At 38.2% G+C, this 15,791-nt stretch overlaps 5 protein-coding genes across 6 annotated transcripts in view; 2 read left to right on the top strand and 3 right to left on the bottom strand.

Moving 5' to 3' along the window:
• The window catches only part of LOC17882622, a 3,611-nt gene extending 1,506 nt beyond the window's left edge, over positions 1-2,105 (bottom strand). Inside the window, 6 exon segments of the mRNA XM_023781133.1 lie at positions 426-618; positions 620-700; positions 791-954; positions 957-1,178; positions 1,181-1,651; positions 1,846-2,105. Coding sequence (XP_023636901.1) covers positions 426-618; positions 620-700; positions 791-954; positions 957-1,178; positions 1,181-1,373 — 853 coding nt within the window. The 5' untranslated portion in view covers positions 1,374-1,651; positions 1,846-2,105.
• A 693-nt stretch (positions 2,106-2,798) lies between these two features.
• On the bottom strand, positions 2,799-3,780 carry LOC17884594. The gene is given in 1 exon segment (XM_006288655.2): positions 2,799-3,780. A coding segment is annotated over 1 exon segment (642 nt). The 5' UTR covers positions 3,621-3,780; the 3' UTR covers positions 2,799-2,978.
• Positions 3,781-5,994: 2,214 nt separating this feature from the next.
• Positions 5,995-7,669, top strand: LOC17882140 (prosaposin). Of its 2 annotated transcripts, none has more exons than XM_006288548.2 (6): positions 5,995-6,113; positions 6,308-6,418; positions 6,542-6,687; positions 6,794-6,994; positions 7,106-7,165; positions 7,271-7,669. In XM_006288548.2, exons 2-6 carry the CDS (start codon positions 6,322-6,324, stop codon positions 7,436-7,438), a joined length of 672 nt encoding a protein of 223 aa, XP_006288610.1. In that variant the 5' UTR covers positions 5,995-6,113; positions 6,308-6,321; the 3' UTR covers positions 7,439-7,669. The 2 variants fall into 2 exon arrangements, with proteins under 2 accessions (XP_006288610.1, XP_006288609.1); XM_006288547.2 differs by having other exon boundaries at positions 6,305-6,418.
• Positions 7,670-8,568: 899 nt separating this feature from the next.
• Positions 8,569-10,863, top strand: LOC17883479 (CBL-interacting serine/threonine-protein kinase 15). The gene is made up of 2 exons (XM_006287754.2): positions 8,569-8,682; positions 9,004-10,863. Exon 2 carries the CDS (start codon positions 9,419-9,421, stop codon positions 10,691-10,693), a length of 1,275 nt encoding a protein of 424 aa, XP_006287816.1. The 5' UTR covers positions 8,569-8,682; positions 9,004-9,418; the 3' UTR covers positions 10,694-10,863.
• A 1,331-nt stretch (positions 10,864-12,194) lies between these two features.
• Positions 12,195-14,245, bottom strand: LOC17883128 (CBL-interacting serine/threonine-protein kinase 14). The gene has a single exon (XM_006287692.2). The coding sequence runs from the start codon at positions 13,769-13,771 to the stop codon at positions 12,443-12,445; it is 1,329 nt and encodes a 442-aa protein (XP_006287754.1). The 5' UTR covers positions 13,772-14,245; the 3' UTR covers positions 12,195-12,442.
• Positions 14,246-15,791: the final 1,546 nt, after the last annotated feature.

Here is a 15,791-nt window from a genome sequence, read left to right as displayed (position 1 = left end):
CGGCTTTTTTTAACAATTTTTGAATATTTTTTTTGAATAGTTTTAGTTTTCTCCCTCTATTTTTGTTTTGTTTTTAATACATTTATAATTGTGTTACAATTTTTTAAATCTAAAAGACATTGTTTGTCATTGTAGTAATGTACAAATATTTTGGTACTATTAAATTAATCTCTTGACAGATGTAAAAAGTGTTAAAACAACACTGCCTATTATTTGGTAAACAAAACATTTTCTTGAGAATTTCATAATATCTTGATAGCTTATTACCGTATAGACAGATTCTTGTTCTCATTCAGCTTTTAGTATTATAAGAAAAATAGTTTCAAATGAATTGTGAATAAACGCCATTGTATTGTAAAATAAATGAAATATAAGATGAAATAGGTTACAACTAAGTTGACAGTTCAAAAAAAGAAATTTTTTACCAGTATGATTAGAAGTAAGGTTGAGACGTCCGGCACGGAGCTTGGACTCGTAGAGTAGAGACATGGGAGCTGAGTTTGGTATGATAGACTTAACGCCATGGAGGATCATCCGAGATTCCCCGCCAAATATCAACACATCTCCAGATTCTAATATTACTCCTTCAGCTTCCTCAACGTCTCTCCTCTCTCCGTACGAAAAACTCTGCAGAATCACCTATGGAGAAGGAGACAATTGGTAACCCTTTTATTATGCTCTCTTGGCTTTCGTCTCAGTCCTGCCATTATTACACCAAGATTCAAAACCGCATTCATTACTGCGGACATGAGAAGAGAACCCTTCAGTGAGAGGTTTAAAGTCTGCACACCTGATGGAGACCAAGTCTTCCAGTTTCTGAGTAGAAGTTGACTATACAAATGTCTGGTGACATCACTGGAAGTATCCTCTCCGCATCTTCTGCTCCTGATTCTCTTACGATGAGAGCATGTGCTTCTCGGATAGCCTGTTCTACCAAGACACTGAATGTGTAGAGCATGTAGAGCTCATTTCTTTTCTGTTATTTCTTGGTAAACTAGAGCTCTTTACTTTGCTCAAAAATAAGATAGATATATGTGTAGATTAGGTTGATTTTCACAGTTTTACCTGTACATGATGCGAGAGGAAGCCCTTAAGCAGAACCATTCCAGGCCTTAGGACCCTGTGTTTGTTATTGTTACTAACTTCAACAGTTTCCCGGTTTGCTTCTTGCTCCAAAACCATGGTGTTGTGCTTGAATCGTTTCTTTTAAGGACAGAAGAACAAATGTGGAAAAGAGAATCATGTCTCCTCTTAGGACTTATCTTGTTACATGCCGAAACTCTGTGATTCCTGTCCTTGGGGGATTTCCAAACTTGAGATTGTGAAGTCTTGGTGGGATCAGTACAAGTGTTGGTAGAATCAAGAGCAACCATACTTGTTCGTGAGCCATTAGAACCCTTATGCTCAAGAGTTGTCCCAATGACTTCTCCCTCTACTAAGCGCAAAGACTGTCGTCTCCGCCGCGTCGGTAATTGATCCCTATTTTTACATACCAAATTCCTCTGCAAAGACAAAGCATCCTTACCGGTTGACCAGTTTTGAAAAATTGTGAACTCTATCAGATGGGGTACAAGGAAGATCAACCTGGCTTCTTGGTGAAGCAATGTTGTTCTCAGAGCAATTGCTCGTTGAATGATTCAAGCGATGTAGTCTGCTTTTAACAACAGAAATCAACACATTAATACTATATGTGTTCTTATAGATACACGAAGGATAATCTCTAAACAGGGGAGAAGCATTCTCAATCAAATTCAGGAATGGTCCAAACTCATCCATTACTAGATTAAGAAAGAAAAAAAGGAAGATCAATTGCAATTTGCAAAGCAATAAACAACGATCACTCACTTGCTTCGGAGAGTGACTAGAAGAAGAACTCATCATCTTCTTCGCCGCCGGAGAGCACAGTCCAAAGAGGAGGATGTGGTGGCGGGGATAAAGATTAAACGAGCGACAAATAGACTTCATAGTAATTGAAGCACCCTCGATTCATCGGCGGCGGTAACCGTCGCATCGTCTTCTACGACGTCGGCGAAAAGCCCTTCCTTGATTAAAATAAAATAATTTTATATTCCGAAAACACACAATCAGTAATTTAATTACGTGGGTCTATGGGCCTCTCGTTGGCTAAAGGGCCTTTCACATTAATTTGCGGGAGCGAAATCAGTTTTATACGCGCGGGTTTGAGGAAAGTATCGAACACGCCCCAATGGCAGCCGCCGACACCTTCCTCAACTTTATTAATTAACTCACAGTGTGTCTTTTTTTTAGTGTTAAATTTTGTTTACGTGTCACGGTCAGTATTTGTAATGTACGTACAGTATTGAAGACTAGGAGAATAAAAGTAGATTAAAATTTGACTACAAAACCAGATAATAATTGAAAGATGTATAAATAAAATAGTCCACAGTTTTATCTTTTTAAAAATGACCGAACGATAAGATTTTTAGCAATTCCACTGGTCTGTCTGATTGTAGAAAACCAATCATGTTCGACCAAAACAAAAATCAATTAAGAAAAAACACAACCACCAAACCCCATTAATTTGCATGTGTGTTTCTTTGCTTGGAAGACAGCTAAATTTAACACAATAGAAGATTAGAAGGCTTGTTCAAACTCTCTCACCATTACTATTTACACGGAACCATATACAAATATAGATATATCGAGTACTTGCCAACAACACTTGTGAAAGATTAGCAATTCACTAATTAAACCAGATGAATGCGACAGTTATAAACAACTAGTAATTAATCTTCTGATCAATCACGTAACTCTTGCAAGTAACTGTGCAAGATGGAAAGAAAATAAAAGTATGATAGGATTTGGAGCTGCATTGCCGACACATCTGATTAGATATTATAATAATACGATATGGAACACAAAATAGTATTATAAATTACATGAGAAGCTTTAAAAAAAAAAGAAAAACATGTTTGTAAAATTTCCACGGTTTTATTTTGCAAGATCTTGGAGGGAAATTAGCAGATGAAACAGCTGCGGATACGGAAGCAAGAGGAGGATTGTGATCTACGAATGGGGAATTGCTCAGCAGAAGAAGAGTCGAATGATGAAAATCTCCGCATGGCCTTCCTTTCTGTCTGAAACTTGAACAGATCGTACTCGTTCTCTTCTATCAACACCCTCTCCGACATGGATGCTGGTGACGAAGCCGACAGTTTCTTCGCCTTGCTCCCATTATGTTCTCCCGACGATAGCCAGAAGAGCCTTGTCGGGATTAGTGCGAGGATTTTCTTGGTGGATTTCTTGGAACCGCGCCGGCTTTGGTCGCCTGAGAATGGGAAATGAGACGGCGGAGGAGTGAGAGGTGGCAGAGTAGGTAGTTCGGAGGAGGGGTGCTTGGGTGTGCCTGGATGAGATTCCCATTCGAAAGGGACAGAACCGGCGGCTCCGTCGTAGTAGTAGATTCTAAAGGAAGGACAAGCTGGTGCTGCCGTTGCCTGCGACGAGAAGCGTTGTTTGGTCGACGATAGCTTGCTGGAGAAGGTGGCAGTGTCTTGCTTTCTCACTGACGCATCCCGCTCAGATCCACTGTTTGGCATTATTGTCTCGGGAGAGCGAAAGAGAGAGAGAAAGAGAGAAAGAGAAGATTATTTGTGCATGAGAGAGGTATGGAATCTATCAAGTATATATGGTGTGGTTGGTGCCTAGAGCTAAGTGTCTTTGGTACGCAGGGTTTTTACTTTTGGCCTTATGTGTTTCGCTTTGGCTGGTGTCTATAGGAGAGAAGCATAATGCAACATTCATGACAATGAAATAATTTTTGTGCGGTTAATTAGCTCCCATGGTTATACAACTTTAGAAAGATAATATATATATATATATATCTCAAAGTCAAAAGTGTTATGGTCCAATCCTACGTACCGAGGCAATAAACAACCAGTCGATGGATAAAATCAGAAACTTATTTAGACCCTTGAACTATTAATTCAGAGGCAATCACCAACCATTCAGACGCCACCTCATACAGTCGCATATACTATATGAATGATCAGGAGAACAAAAGACGTCATAATCACTGGAAGATATTTGTATGAAATGTGAATATAATAGCCATCACGATTCATCCATAAAGAACATATAGTATTATATATACTTGCATTACTAATTACACAAAGAAGCACCCGAGGGTTGAGTTTTTCGGAGAAGCATTTATTTAAAGAGCAGGGGGAGGGCATGGCCATATTATATAACCAGCTGAAAAAAAAAATAGTAGAATAATTGTGTGGAGATTGTAATTAAAATGGAAAGCAGGGAGGAGTGACTAAATTGAGCAACGACGGACGACCCATCATGCCAATGCCATCATCGTACATGTGCTCCACGTAACCACAGGGGGCGTTGTTTTCCCATGGTCGGTCCATTCTATCGCATTAATATCTTTCATTAATTAGAATACATACATACGTATCTTCATTATATATATTACGTTGCTTCAACATCCCGAAACCCCTAAAAACCATTACTAGACAAACACAACATTCAGTGTTATGATTAATTAGTTGAGTGTTAGTAAAAATGGATAAAAGATCATTTACACGTGCACGTCTGTGTTATATAATAATACTATAGAAGTAGAACAAAACAAATATATAGTTCTCATAAACAATTTGCTAAATGAAATGATTAATGCATTAAGGAGGTGGATTAGATGATCTGAATGTACATGATGGCGATTTGAATGAAAATAGCGAGCAGCGTTGGTCTCCATCGTTAGAGAGATTACAGCATTAATTAATTAATCAAGGTTAAGAAGACTGAACACGAAAACATAATTACATTTGGTCCTTTCCCTAAACGAAAATGAGAGGAAGTGAGGAACGATTTTTGTTTAGAACACTCTTTAGTTATTTTTTTAATTATTATTATTGTTCAAAGAACATCCTGTAGGTTTGTTACTTAATTAATAACTAGATTATGACCCGCGCTACAGCGCGGAGGAAATAATTACATATATATAACTTTTAACGAATTAAAATATGTTACACTTTAATTTTATTGTAGTGCAATCGATTACGGTGAATCATATCATTGTATAATAAGTTTAAATAAAATCATAAGGAAAAAGCGCGCAAATAATCATATATTGAGTTTTGATACCATTTTTGTAGTAGAAGTAGGAATATACGTAAAACTTACATATTTTACAATATATTTTTTGAATGACCAACTCGTAACAGAATTCATTTCGTCAAAAACATTATTCATAACTCGCTTTAGAATTATAATTGTGATTTTAACAAACTACCCGTGAACTATCTAAAATTTATATAGTTTGATATATAATATATTTTATCAATAAAAATTATGTTTCCAAAAAAATATTTTCAATATTTTAAATTCTAATTTTTTATATATATTTGAACATTTTAATTATAATATTTTGAAACTTTCTGAAATTTTAAATATGCTCATGTAACAATGGTTTTAATATTTGTTATACTTATAATTATTTTAAACCATTTTTCAAAATATTAAACGGAGTGTGGTTACGTATTATATGTTCGTTTTGAAAAATTTAAATTGCAACATATGCAAAAAAAAGTTAAATTTTTATTAAATATTTATATTATATAGTATAATATCATAAATTAAAAATAAGATCAAATAAAAGTGAAAGAAGAAAAATAAATTTTTAATAGATTATATTAAATTAGTTAGAGAAATATTAGGAAATCATAAAATTAGTTATGGAAATAATACAATCTTTATATTAGATATGGAAAGTATTTGATGTATGTATCCAAACCCAGTTTAATATCCAATTTTGAAGTATCCAATTGTTAAAATCGAATTGTTTAATTTTGACCCGACCCGTATTCTATTTTGTACTTCTCTTTTACTAATATAGGGATACGTGTAGAAAAAAGAGAAACGACCAATCATATAATTCTGGTAAAAACTACAAAGCCTGCGCCCCCTACTTGTAAATTAACATAAAAACAAAATATATATATATCTATTGAGGGGAAAACAAAAAAAAAAAAAAGAAGATAGAGGAGTCATCTTCGTCTATCGATTGGTTGCTCTCTGAAAATTAGCGACCAGGTTGACGGACGAAACATCTCTGCCAGGTTTGGTCTGAGGCCGATCAAGTAAGCTCTTCTTCTTTTTTCATCTCTCCCATATGTTTTTGATTGTTTGCTTTATATATCGAAAGATCCAGTCTATACGAATTGACTTTTTAAGATTTGATTTTTAAGAAAACATCTGGCCTCTATCTATCTGTTTCGCTTTTTGAACTAGTTTTTGGTTTTGATTATTTTGAATTATGATTTGATTACAGCAGATTCAGGAGGCATCATGGGCGGTAGATCTGGAGTCATAGTCCTCTTCCTCTTGGGGTTGACATGGTCTTCTTCTTGTGTTGCTGCTACTAGAAACCCCATCCTCCTTCTCGGTTCGGTCCTTTCTTTTTATATCTCTCTTCGTTGCAGCTATAAGCATTCATTCATTTCTCTCCTGTGATACATAATGTACTGGAGAGTTTGATCTAATCTTTAATAGATTGTATGATTTGCAGAATCTGCTCATGATAACCAAGTTTGTCAACTCTGTGACAAGTATGTTTCCCTCGCCATTGATTACCTCCAAGATCACGACAATCAGGATGCACTCGTCCAGGCGCTTCATATCAGCTGCTCTCAGATTCCTCCTCTCCAAAAACAGGTCTTCCCCTCTCTCATTGGGTTCTCTCTTTTGGTTCTGTTTTTTTTGTGCTTTTTATATCTCTATCAACTCATCTCTGTCCACCCTATTTCTTTGTTTGTTGCAGTGTCTTTCAATGGTAGATCACTATACCCAGCTCTTCTTCACACAAGTCTCTGTAATCAAATCTGGCCAAATCTGCAAAAAGCTTAACCTCTGCCAGATAGTGACTGCGGATTTTGTTTCACAAGTCCATCAAGAAAACTGCGACGCTTGCCGCCAGACTGTCTCTGAGGTTGTCGCCAAACTCAAGGATCCTGAGACCAAGGTTTGCACCTTTCTTGTACTATTATCATTTCATAACTTATACAATCATCTCAGTAGAGAGAGCGCGGTATTGCTGCTGATCAGATAAGGCTATTTATTCTTGGTCTTGCAGCTGAAGATAATCCGCTTACTTCTGAAGGAGTGCAAGTCGCTAAACAATTACCAGGACAAGGTAAGCTAACTAAACAACTTTGTTGTACAAACAACATAAAAGGGAGTTTTGTGAGAGTAAAAATATTATGGGATCAGATAAATGATGTTTGATGGTGCTGAACAGTGCAAGAAGATGGTGTTTGAGTACGGGCCTCTGATGCTAGTGGATTTGGAGAAGTTTCTGGAAAACAAAGACGTCTGCTCTATACTCCGAGTCTGTCCAAGTCAATGGGCCACCCAAGGTGTCTACTACATTCCTGCCATGGAATCGGAGGCATTGGCAGATTCGTAAAATTGGCAGTCTTGTTTCCGTTTGTCATTCACACATCCCATGACCCATGCCATCGTCGTTAAAGCTGATTTTAATTTGGTAAACTGATGATTATGTAAATTATTACTGATGTAAAGAAAAAAGAAAAAAACATAAAACGAAATTCTTGTGTGGTTTGAAAAATGCTTAAGGCCCATTGTCCATTAATGGGCTTTTGGTTAATAATTAATTTTTGGCCTTATTGTATGTATCTCTGCATCATCTTTGAATTTGTTTTACCATCTTTAATTCTTCTTCTACTACAAAAGGACCGAAACGTTCGTTACCCAAAGCCAAGCAGCTCGGTTTCTTTTGGAAAACATTTTATGTTCCAGGCTACGTCGTAACGTAACGGTCTCACATACGAATAAATAACAGACACGTGTAAAATGACAAAAGAGAGAGAGAGAGAGAGAGAGCAAGTTGTAATTTGACACCGTATCTCCTAAAGCTAACGTTGGAGGATATTCCCGCTTACGTGGCACCTCATCACTGGGTACACATTATCTCAACCTTTCAACAAACACACTATTATATGTCTAGTCAGAAATGCGTAAAAACAAAATCTGTTGACTCATCTGTGGTGGGGTAAAAAATAAAGACGATTTTGTAACCATATTTGTTATGTAAATTGATGAAAGCAAATCCTCTAAAAGGGGAAATATCAAATTAGATGAAAACGATAAAACCGTAAAGGCATATCCATAAAATGGAATCCCTCGTATAGCTGGAAATATATATATATATATATGTACTTATCTCTTAAAGGTGGAAAAAAGGGGTTGGTTAGTGTGGGTGTGGGGTAAAAAACAAAAAGAAGATGACGATGAAAGATAATGAAGACAAGTGATAAGTTATTATATAATGAAACAGAAAAACCCAAGTTGATTAGTAGTAACCAATAAGCAGCAATTAGCACAAGACACACGTCAGAATAGACGAAAAAAAAAGAAAAAAAAAAAGGGTTAATTAGCGAAGAAGCAGAAGCAGCAGTAACAGCCAAAAAGGAAAACAGGTTGGCTGTTTCGTGTTAATTAGAAAATTGGGCAAAATCCTTTTTGCCAACTTGCTCCGTTTGGTCCGCCGCTATATATATATATATATAAATACAAGGAGGAGGAGTTACCTAATTGTGTTTTCCTTTCCTCTTTTTCGTTTCTCTCTATCATCGCTTCACCAAACCTTGTCCTCCTCTCCTCCTTCGCAGCACATCGGATCAATTTCAGGTAATACACATATACTTGTTCTCATTTCGATGCTATTGTGGTTTCTCTTTTTATGGATCTCGGTGCTCGTATTCCACGAATTTTACAAATCTAGATTTCCATCCATTGATTGAGATTACTAAATCCTTCTTTTTTGTTTCTCTGGATCTGATTCTCTTTGCATCTGCCTGTTTATGATTGCGATTTTCCTGGTGTGTTTTTGTTTCATTTCGGGTCCAAAACCGTGTTGGGTTGGTGTTATTTAGTTGGAGTTCGTGTTTTTGTTTTTCTTCTCAAGAGTGTTTCAAAATCTCATCTCTCTGGTTATTGTATAATTTGCAGGTTTGTTTGATTGCAAAATTCGAAACCAGGGAATGCAGAAACATGTATTTGAAAGCTGAACACAAGTGCTCTACAACACCCTTGGACATCCCTCGTCCCTTTGGGCCCTTGTCCTCCTCGCTCGTCCCCCATGACACCCGCTCTCTAAACCGCCGCACCACCACCCTTCATCTTCACCCCTGTTTCCACACCTTCCAGCCCTCCTCTTCTCAGAATGCTAGAAAAAACGCCACTTGGAAGCATGATCTCTGCGAAGACGGTTGATCGTCTTCTCGCCTCCTGAGTTCATCAATCTCTCTTACATTTCTTTATATATATGTTGTCAGCATTTTTTTAGTATATTTCTAGGGGTTCTTTTAAAAAAAAAAAAATAGAGTCGAGTCGTGCTCTTCTAAGCTAATCAGTGAGCGAGTCAATGGAGAAGAAAGGGTCTGTCCTCATGCTCCGTTACGAGGTCGGCAAGTTTCTTGGTCAGGGTACCTTTGCTAAGGTGTACCATGCCAGGAATCTGAAATCTGGTGATAGTGTTGCTATCAAAGTCATCGACAAAGAAAGAATCCTCAAAGTTGGTATGACCGAGCAGATTAAGCGCGAGATCTCTGTCATGAGACTCTTGACGCATCCAAACATCGTCGAGCTCCACGAAGTCATGGCCACTAAATCTAAAATCTACTTCGTCATGGAGCACGTTAAGGGGGGTGAGCTCTTCAACAAAGTTTCTACTGGGAAGCTTAGTGAGGACGTTGCGAGAAACTACTTTCAACAACTCGTACGCGCCGTCGACTACTGTCACAGCCGCGGAGTATGCCACAGGGACTTGAAGCCTGAGAATCTCTTGTTGGATGAGGAAGGGAATCTTAAGGTCTCTGATTTTGGTCTCAGCGCTCTTGCCGACTCCAGAAGGCAAGATGGGCTGCTGCACACCACGTGCGGGACCCCTGCATATGTTGCGCCAGAGGTGATTAGCAGGAACGGGTATGATGGGTTTAAAGCCGATGTCTGGTCCTGCGGTGTGATTTTGTTCGTCTTGCTCGCCGGTTACCTCCCTTTCCGTGATTCCAATCTGATGGAGCTGTATAAGAAGATTGGCAAAGCCGAGGTCAAGTTCCCCAACTGGTTTGCTCCTGGGGCAAAGAGATTGCTGAAGAGGATCTTGGATCCTAACCCGAACACGAGGATATCAACTGAGAAGATTATGAAGAGCTCTTGGTTCCGCAAAGGCCTGCTGCAAGAGTCGAAGAAAGGGGCGGTTGATGAAGAAGAAGAGACAGAAGTGGACGCGGAGGCAGAGGCAGAGGCAAGTGTGGAGAAGGAAAAGAAGCGGTGTATCAACCTGAACGCGTTTGAGATAATATCGCTGTCGACGGGGTTTGATCTGTCGGGGCTGTTCGAGAAGGGAGAGGAGAAGGAGGAGATGAGGTTCACAACAAACAGAGAGGCGTCAGAGATAACAGAGAAGCTGGTGGAGGTAGGGAAGGAGCTAAAGATGAAAGTGAGGACCAAGGAACAAGGATGGAGGGTGAAGATGGCGGCAGAGGCTGTGGTGGTGGAAGCGGAGGTGTTTGAGATAGCGCCAAGCTATCACATGGTGGTGCTGAAGAAGAACGGGGGAGATACAGAGGAGTATAAGAGAGTCATGAAGGAGAGTATAAGGCCGGCTTTGATCGACATTGTATTGGCTTGGCACTGAAGCATATACAAATTCTTTCTATGGAGTATTCTTGATTGTTTTAACCCCAAGTGTTTAGTGTTTTTTATGTATCTGAGGTCTTTGTTTTCTTGTCTTGGAGGTGTGTTGAGTGTAACAATAATGATGATGAACTCATGAATTATAAGAGGAGGAACTGTTATCTTATGTCAGAGCGAAAATTACTACTAGTATTCTAATAGATCACACACGCGTAAAGGAAGCAGACTTCCGTTGTTGTATTATGATTTTCTTATCGTTTCGTTGTATTACGTTTTAGTCTTCTTTTTAGGTGATGATGATACGTTAAAAGTTTAAACACATAACCAAGAGAAGAAGTCTTTTTCGTGTGTCCGTTTCACAAAGTCAAAGATTATACTATTTTTTCCTATTTGAGCCACATGACATAATTAATTTGTGAATAATAAAAGTCTGTTTTCTACATTTCTTCATACGAGAGAAAGCGATCTTGTCGATGGTTGGATGGTTAAGATTGGCCCGATTCGGAAAACAAAGGACCCAAAGCTCATTGAATTTACGGCATCTAGTGGACCACGCTCGGCCCATAAACGGGATATACACACCACCACACATTTATCAATCAGTCGGTCAAATCTAAACCTTTCTTTACTCTCTCATCTATGGGGCTTTGCTTAATCCGGTTGTTTTTAGTGGGACACCAAATTGAATTGAAGGAGAACCACCCAATTTAAAGACTCTTTTAACCCTGACAGCTTCTTTTCATCTCTCGACATGTTGTAACAAAGCACACAATTAAGAAGTTAAGTTAACCCATCTTTGAAGCGCTTGAAAAGTATTTAAGATATGATTTGTGTCATTGTGTGTGTAAACTGGATAGAACATGATCTGTGGAGCCTACAAAAATGATAGCATTGAAAAGGGGGATATGTTAAATTTTCAGTAATTATGTAACTGCTAAAAGTTGAATTATTGAATAATGGGTTCAAAGTGGGATTACCATGAAAGAGGAATGATTTGATGATCATTATTTTGTGTATTATTAATTATATTATATATATACCACATGCCATAGTACTATAGTAGCAGTGAGTAATGTATGAAAGTCCACCAGCTTTTTTTATTTATTTATATAGGATTAACAAATGGAGTTTCATCGATCAGTTTGCTTTGTTCATGGCTCTCTCAAATATGCACAGTTGGCTTTCACCTATTATGATTGACTTTGTTGGTTGTACTTGCAATCTCGCAGCAGTGTTATTACCATCTCTTTTTCTAGATTCAACCTTTATCTAAATATATATAAAAAGGTGTATATGTATGTTAATTAAATTAGTGTGGTCGATATTAAATTAGCAAATCCAAGAGAAATAAAAAAAAAAGAGTAATGGTTAAGACTCAAGAGACATATAAAGGTAAGAGTGTCTTATACACATAGGCTTGCAAGCTTCACATCCGCGTTACGTTAGATCAGCAGAGTGAGGGGTTTGTTGTTTGATCCATGAATTCGGGCACTGAAGATTCCTTTTTTTTTTTTTTCATTCTTTCGTTCCATTGATGTAGTAAGTAATTATGATTACATAAGAAGAACATAGATAGATAGATAGATATTTATACCAACTAAATATATAATTAATTAACGATTTCATCTCTTATATTAAGTCAGAGATATATAATTAATATACTCCATGGGGCAAAAACAATTACAGATAACCCCGGGATATTATTATTTGGATAATTTTGTTGAGAGAGTTAACCTCCCTCGCTTCTAAACTAGAGCGACGTCGTATTTACTTGGGATGATGGTTCTAGATCCGACTGGTCCGGTTGGTGCAGGATCGAGAGGAAGTAAGGGGCGAATGTATCCTTCCATAGATCGCGTCCAGATGCAGCTGCTCTTTGCCTCTTCCTCACCTCGACCATGACCAGCTCGTCCGTTAGCTGCTTTATCTCAACCACCATTGCGAAATTACCCTTTTGCCCTTCTATCTTCATCCCCCACGCCTCCTTTTTCGCCACCGTCAGATTCTCCGCCTCCGCCATCTCTTCCAGCTTCTCCACCACCCTCTCCGCCCTCCACGCCGACACGAACCTCTCCACTCTGTCGTACTTTCGAGCCTCCCCGAACAGACCGGCGAGATTGAACCCCGGCGATCCTGAGATGATGTCGAAGGCGTTCATCCTCCTCGCTCCCGTCTCTTCCCCCGGGAGTTTCATATCGGAGTCTTCCAGGTGGAATTTGGACATCCGATCGTCGTATCCCTGCCTGAACCACGGATCGTGGATGATCTCTTCGATCGTGATCCTCGTAAGCGGGTTGGTGTCCAAGAGCCGGGTCAGAAGCCGCCGGAGATCCGGCGAGGTCCACTTGGGGATGCGGAACTCTCCCTTGTAGATCTTGCGGTACATGACCATGAGATTGTGGTCGTTGAAAGGGAGATAGCCTGCGTTGAGGACGAAGAGTATGATCCCGCATGACCAGACATCGATTTTGGCACCGTCGTAGCCTTTCTTCGCCAGAACCTCGGGCGCCACGTAGGCCGGCGTGCCACAGAGGGTGTGGAGGAGACCGTCGGGTCGGATCTGATCGGTGAGAGCGCTGAGTCCGAAATCGGAGATCTTCAGATCGAGCTTGTCGTCGAGGAGGAGATTCTCGGGTTTGAGATCACGGTGAAAGATGCCGCGGGAGTGGCAGTAACCGACGGCGGAGATGAGCTGGTGGAAGTAGCGGCGGCTAAGGTCCTCGCAGAACCTGCCCTTGGAGACCTTGGCGAAGAGCTCGCCGCCTTTGGCGAATTCCATGACGAAGAAGATCTTGGATTTGGTGGCAAGGACCTCGAAGAGGCGCACGATACAAGGGTGGCGAAGACGGTGCATGATAGCGATCTCCCTCTGGATGTTGGCATTGAGGCCTCCCTTGTGCAGCCGCTGCTTGCTCACCACTTTGATCGCAACGCTCTGGCCCGTGCCCGTGTTCCTCCCGTGGTACACTTTCGCGAACGCTCCGCATCCCACCAGTTTCCCAACCTCGTACTTCCCGAACAGCAAACCACGGCGGTTCTCCGGCGGAAACTCCACCTGCGTCTCTGTAGTATCGACCATTTTAAAATCCAGCTTCTTCTTCTTCTTCTTTTTTTTTGGTGTGTGTGTGTGTGTGGGTGTTTGGGGTTAATTCCGGTAGCCAGAAACAGAATTATGGGAAAGCATAATTGGTAATCAACGCCGTAACAGAACGTAGAAGAAAAACAGAGAGTGTTGTTTATTAATAGAGAAGCCAAAAGTTTTGAAAACTAAAACCAAAAGAAATGAATAAGAAAGAGTAACAGATTAAGAAGGGATCAGTTAGTTAGGGAGGGAGGGAGAGAAACAAATTAGGATAAGAAGAGATAAGCAAAGCTCTGTATCAAGAGAGTTGTTACATATATACTATTACTCTTCAATCATCATCTATTGAGGTAGGAGATGAGGGTATTTCTGTAATTCAATGGTGTCTTTTTTTTTTCTTTTTCTTTTTTTCCTTTTTTTTACTTGTATGCTTTTTTCTATGTGTCCAAGACGTGAGAGATTTTCTGTTAAAGAAAGAAAAAAAAAAAAAAAAAAGAGAAATATTAATAAATGAAAAGTTGAATTAGAATTTTACAACCATACAGGTGTCTCTCGGCTGCGGTTGTCGTCTTGATTTGGTATCTCCCTTCCCCCAATGGTTTGGCCTGTAGGAAGGATAAATAAATAAATAATGAAGAAGAATATTCCTTTAATTGGTCAAAACGAGAGATACCCATTCTTCTATGAAGCTAAGCTTAGCCCGAGCAACACTTCTCCTTTAACTGGATGATATATTATTATCCACTTTAGAATTTTAGTCAGTTCGACCAGTTTCATATCTCAGTCGGAAATATTATTATTTGCTTAACAAATATTTTTCTAAATTGTTAGTCTACCAAACTCAAGTTTAACTTGGTTATATATATTTGGGATATTTATACTTTTGGAATATAAAATATGATTCTTATGTTGAATTATGCTTTTGGAAAATATATGCAAGTTTTACACTTGTTTATTTCTATTTATTTACTGGTGGGTATTATTTATATGATTCTTATGGGGAAATAAATATATATATATATATATATCTTTGCATAATATATTTGATTCCTTTTGAAGAAGAACAACAAAATTATTACCGTTTTAAACTTCAAATTGATTATTTTCAATATACACGGTATGTTTCCCATGACACACAATAGAAAAATACTATCTTATTGGAAGTGAGCATATATAATTGACTAAACAATGTGTGCATAACCACAAATAATTATGTCCTAAGTCTACGAGTTTAAAACATCCAACTCAATATTTGACATATATCAGCATTTCATTGCATTGTTCGAAACATGATCGATGATCGGATATATATATACATTAAAAAAAAAGGATTAACAAAACAAAACTGCTAGTAGTAAGTATTTGGGTTGAATTTTAATCAAACACCAATAAAAATTAAAAATAATGCTGTGTCAATTTTTAAAGAAAAAACTACCACGTGAGCTACCCACCGCATGCATTACACGGTGTTGAACAAAATATTCATCAATTTCTATTAAAGAAAAAAAAAATTGTGTAATTTATACAAAAACACAACAAAGAATTAATAAAAGAAAAGATAACGGTACGTTACTATTATTTTTCGCTGTCACGCTGTGCCAATTTGTACATATAAAAGAAAACAAAACTACAAACTTTTTTTCTTCCATCTTCTAAAGTCTAAACTAAAAGACATGTTTCTTTTTGTACGGAAATTAGTATTAAAGGGAATTTTTAAAAAGAAAGAAAAAGAAACAGACAAAGCACCGCGTGAGAATAATGTACGAAAGATTGATATATATATATATATATTTGGTTGTGAATTATGATATGCTAACTTTCACAGAAGCTTCTTTAATTTTGGGAGGAAGAAGAAAGAGACGAGAAGCTCCTTCTATTAATTAATGAGATGAAAAGCTTTGGCTCATCACCTTTTTAATTTGTATTTATAAAACTATCTCTCTCTCTCTCTATATATATATATAGATACAGTTGCCCCTTTTTCTTCGTTGGTTCGAAAGGTTGCTCCATTGAAATA

Source organism: Capsella rubella, unplaced genomic scaffold, assembly GCF_000375325.1.
Source record: "Capsella rubella cultivar Monte Gargano unplaced genomic scaffold, Caprub1_0 scaffold_6, whole genome shotgun sequence".
Classification (NCBI taxonomy): Eukaryota; Viridiplantae; Streptophyta; class Magnoliopsida; order Brassicales; family Brassicaceae; genus Capsella; species Capsella rubella.
This window is presented reverse-complemented; position numbering and strand designations above follow the sequence as displayed.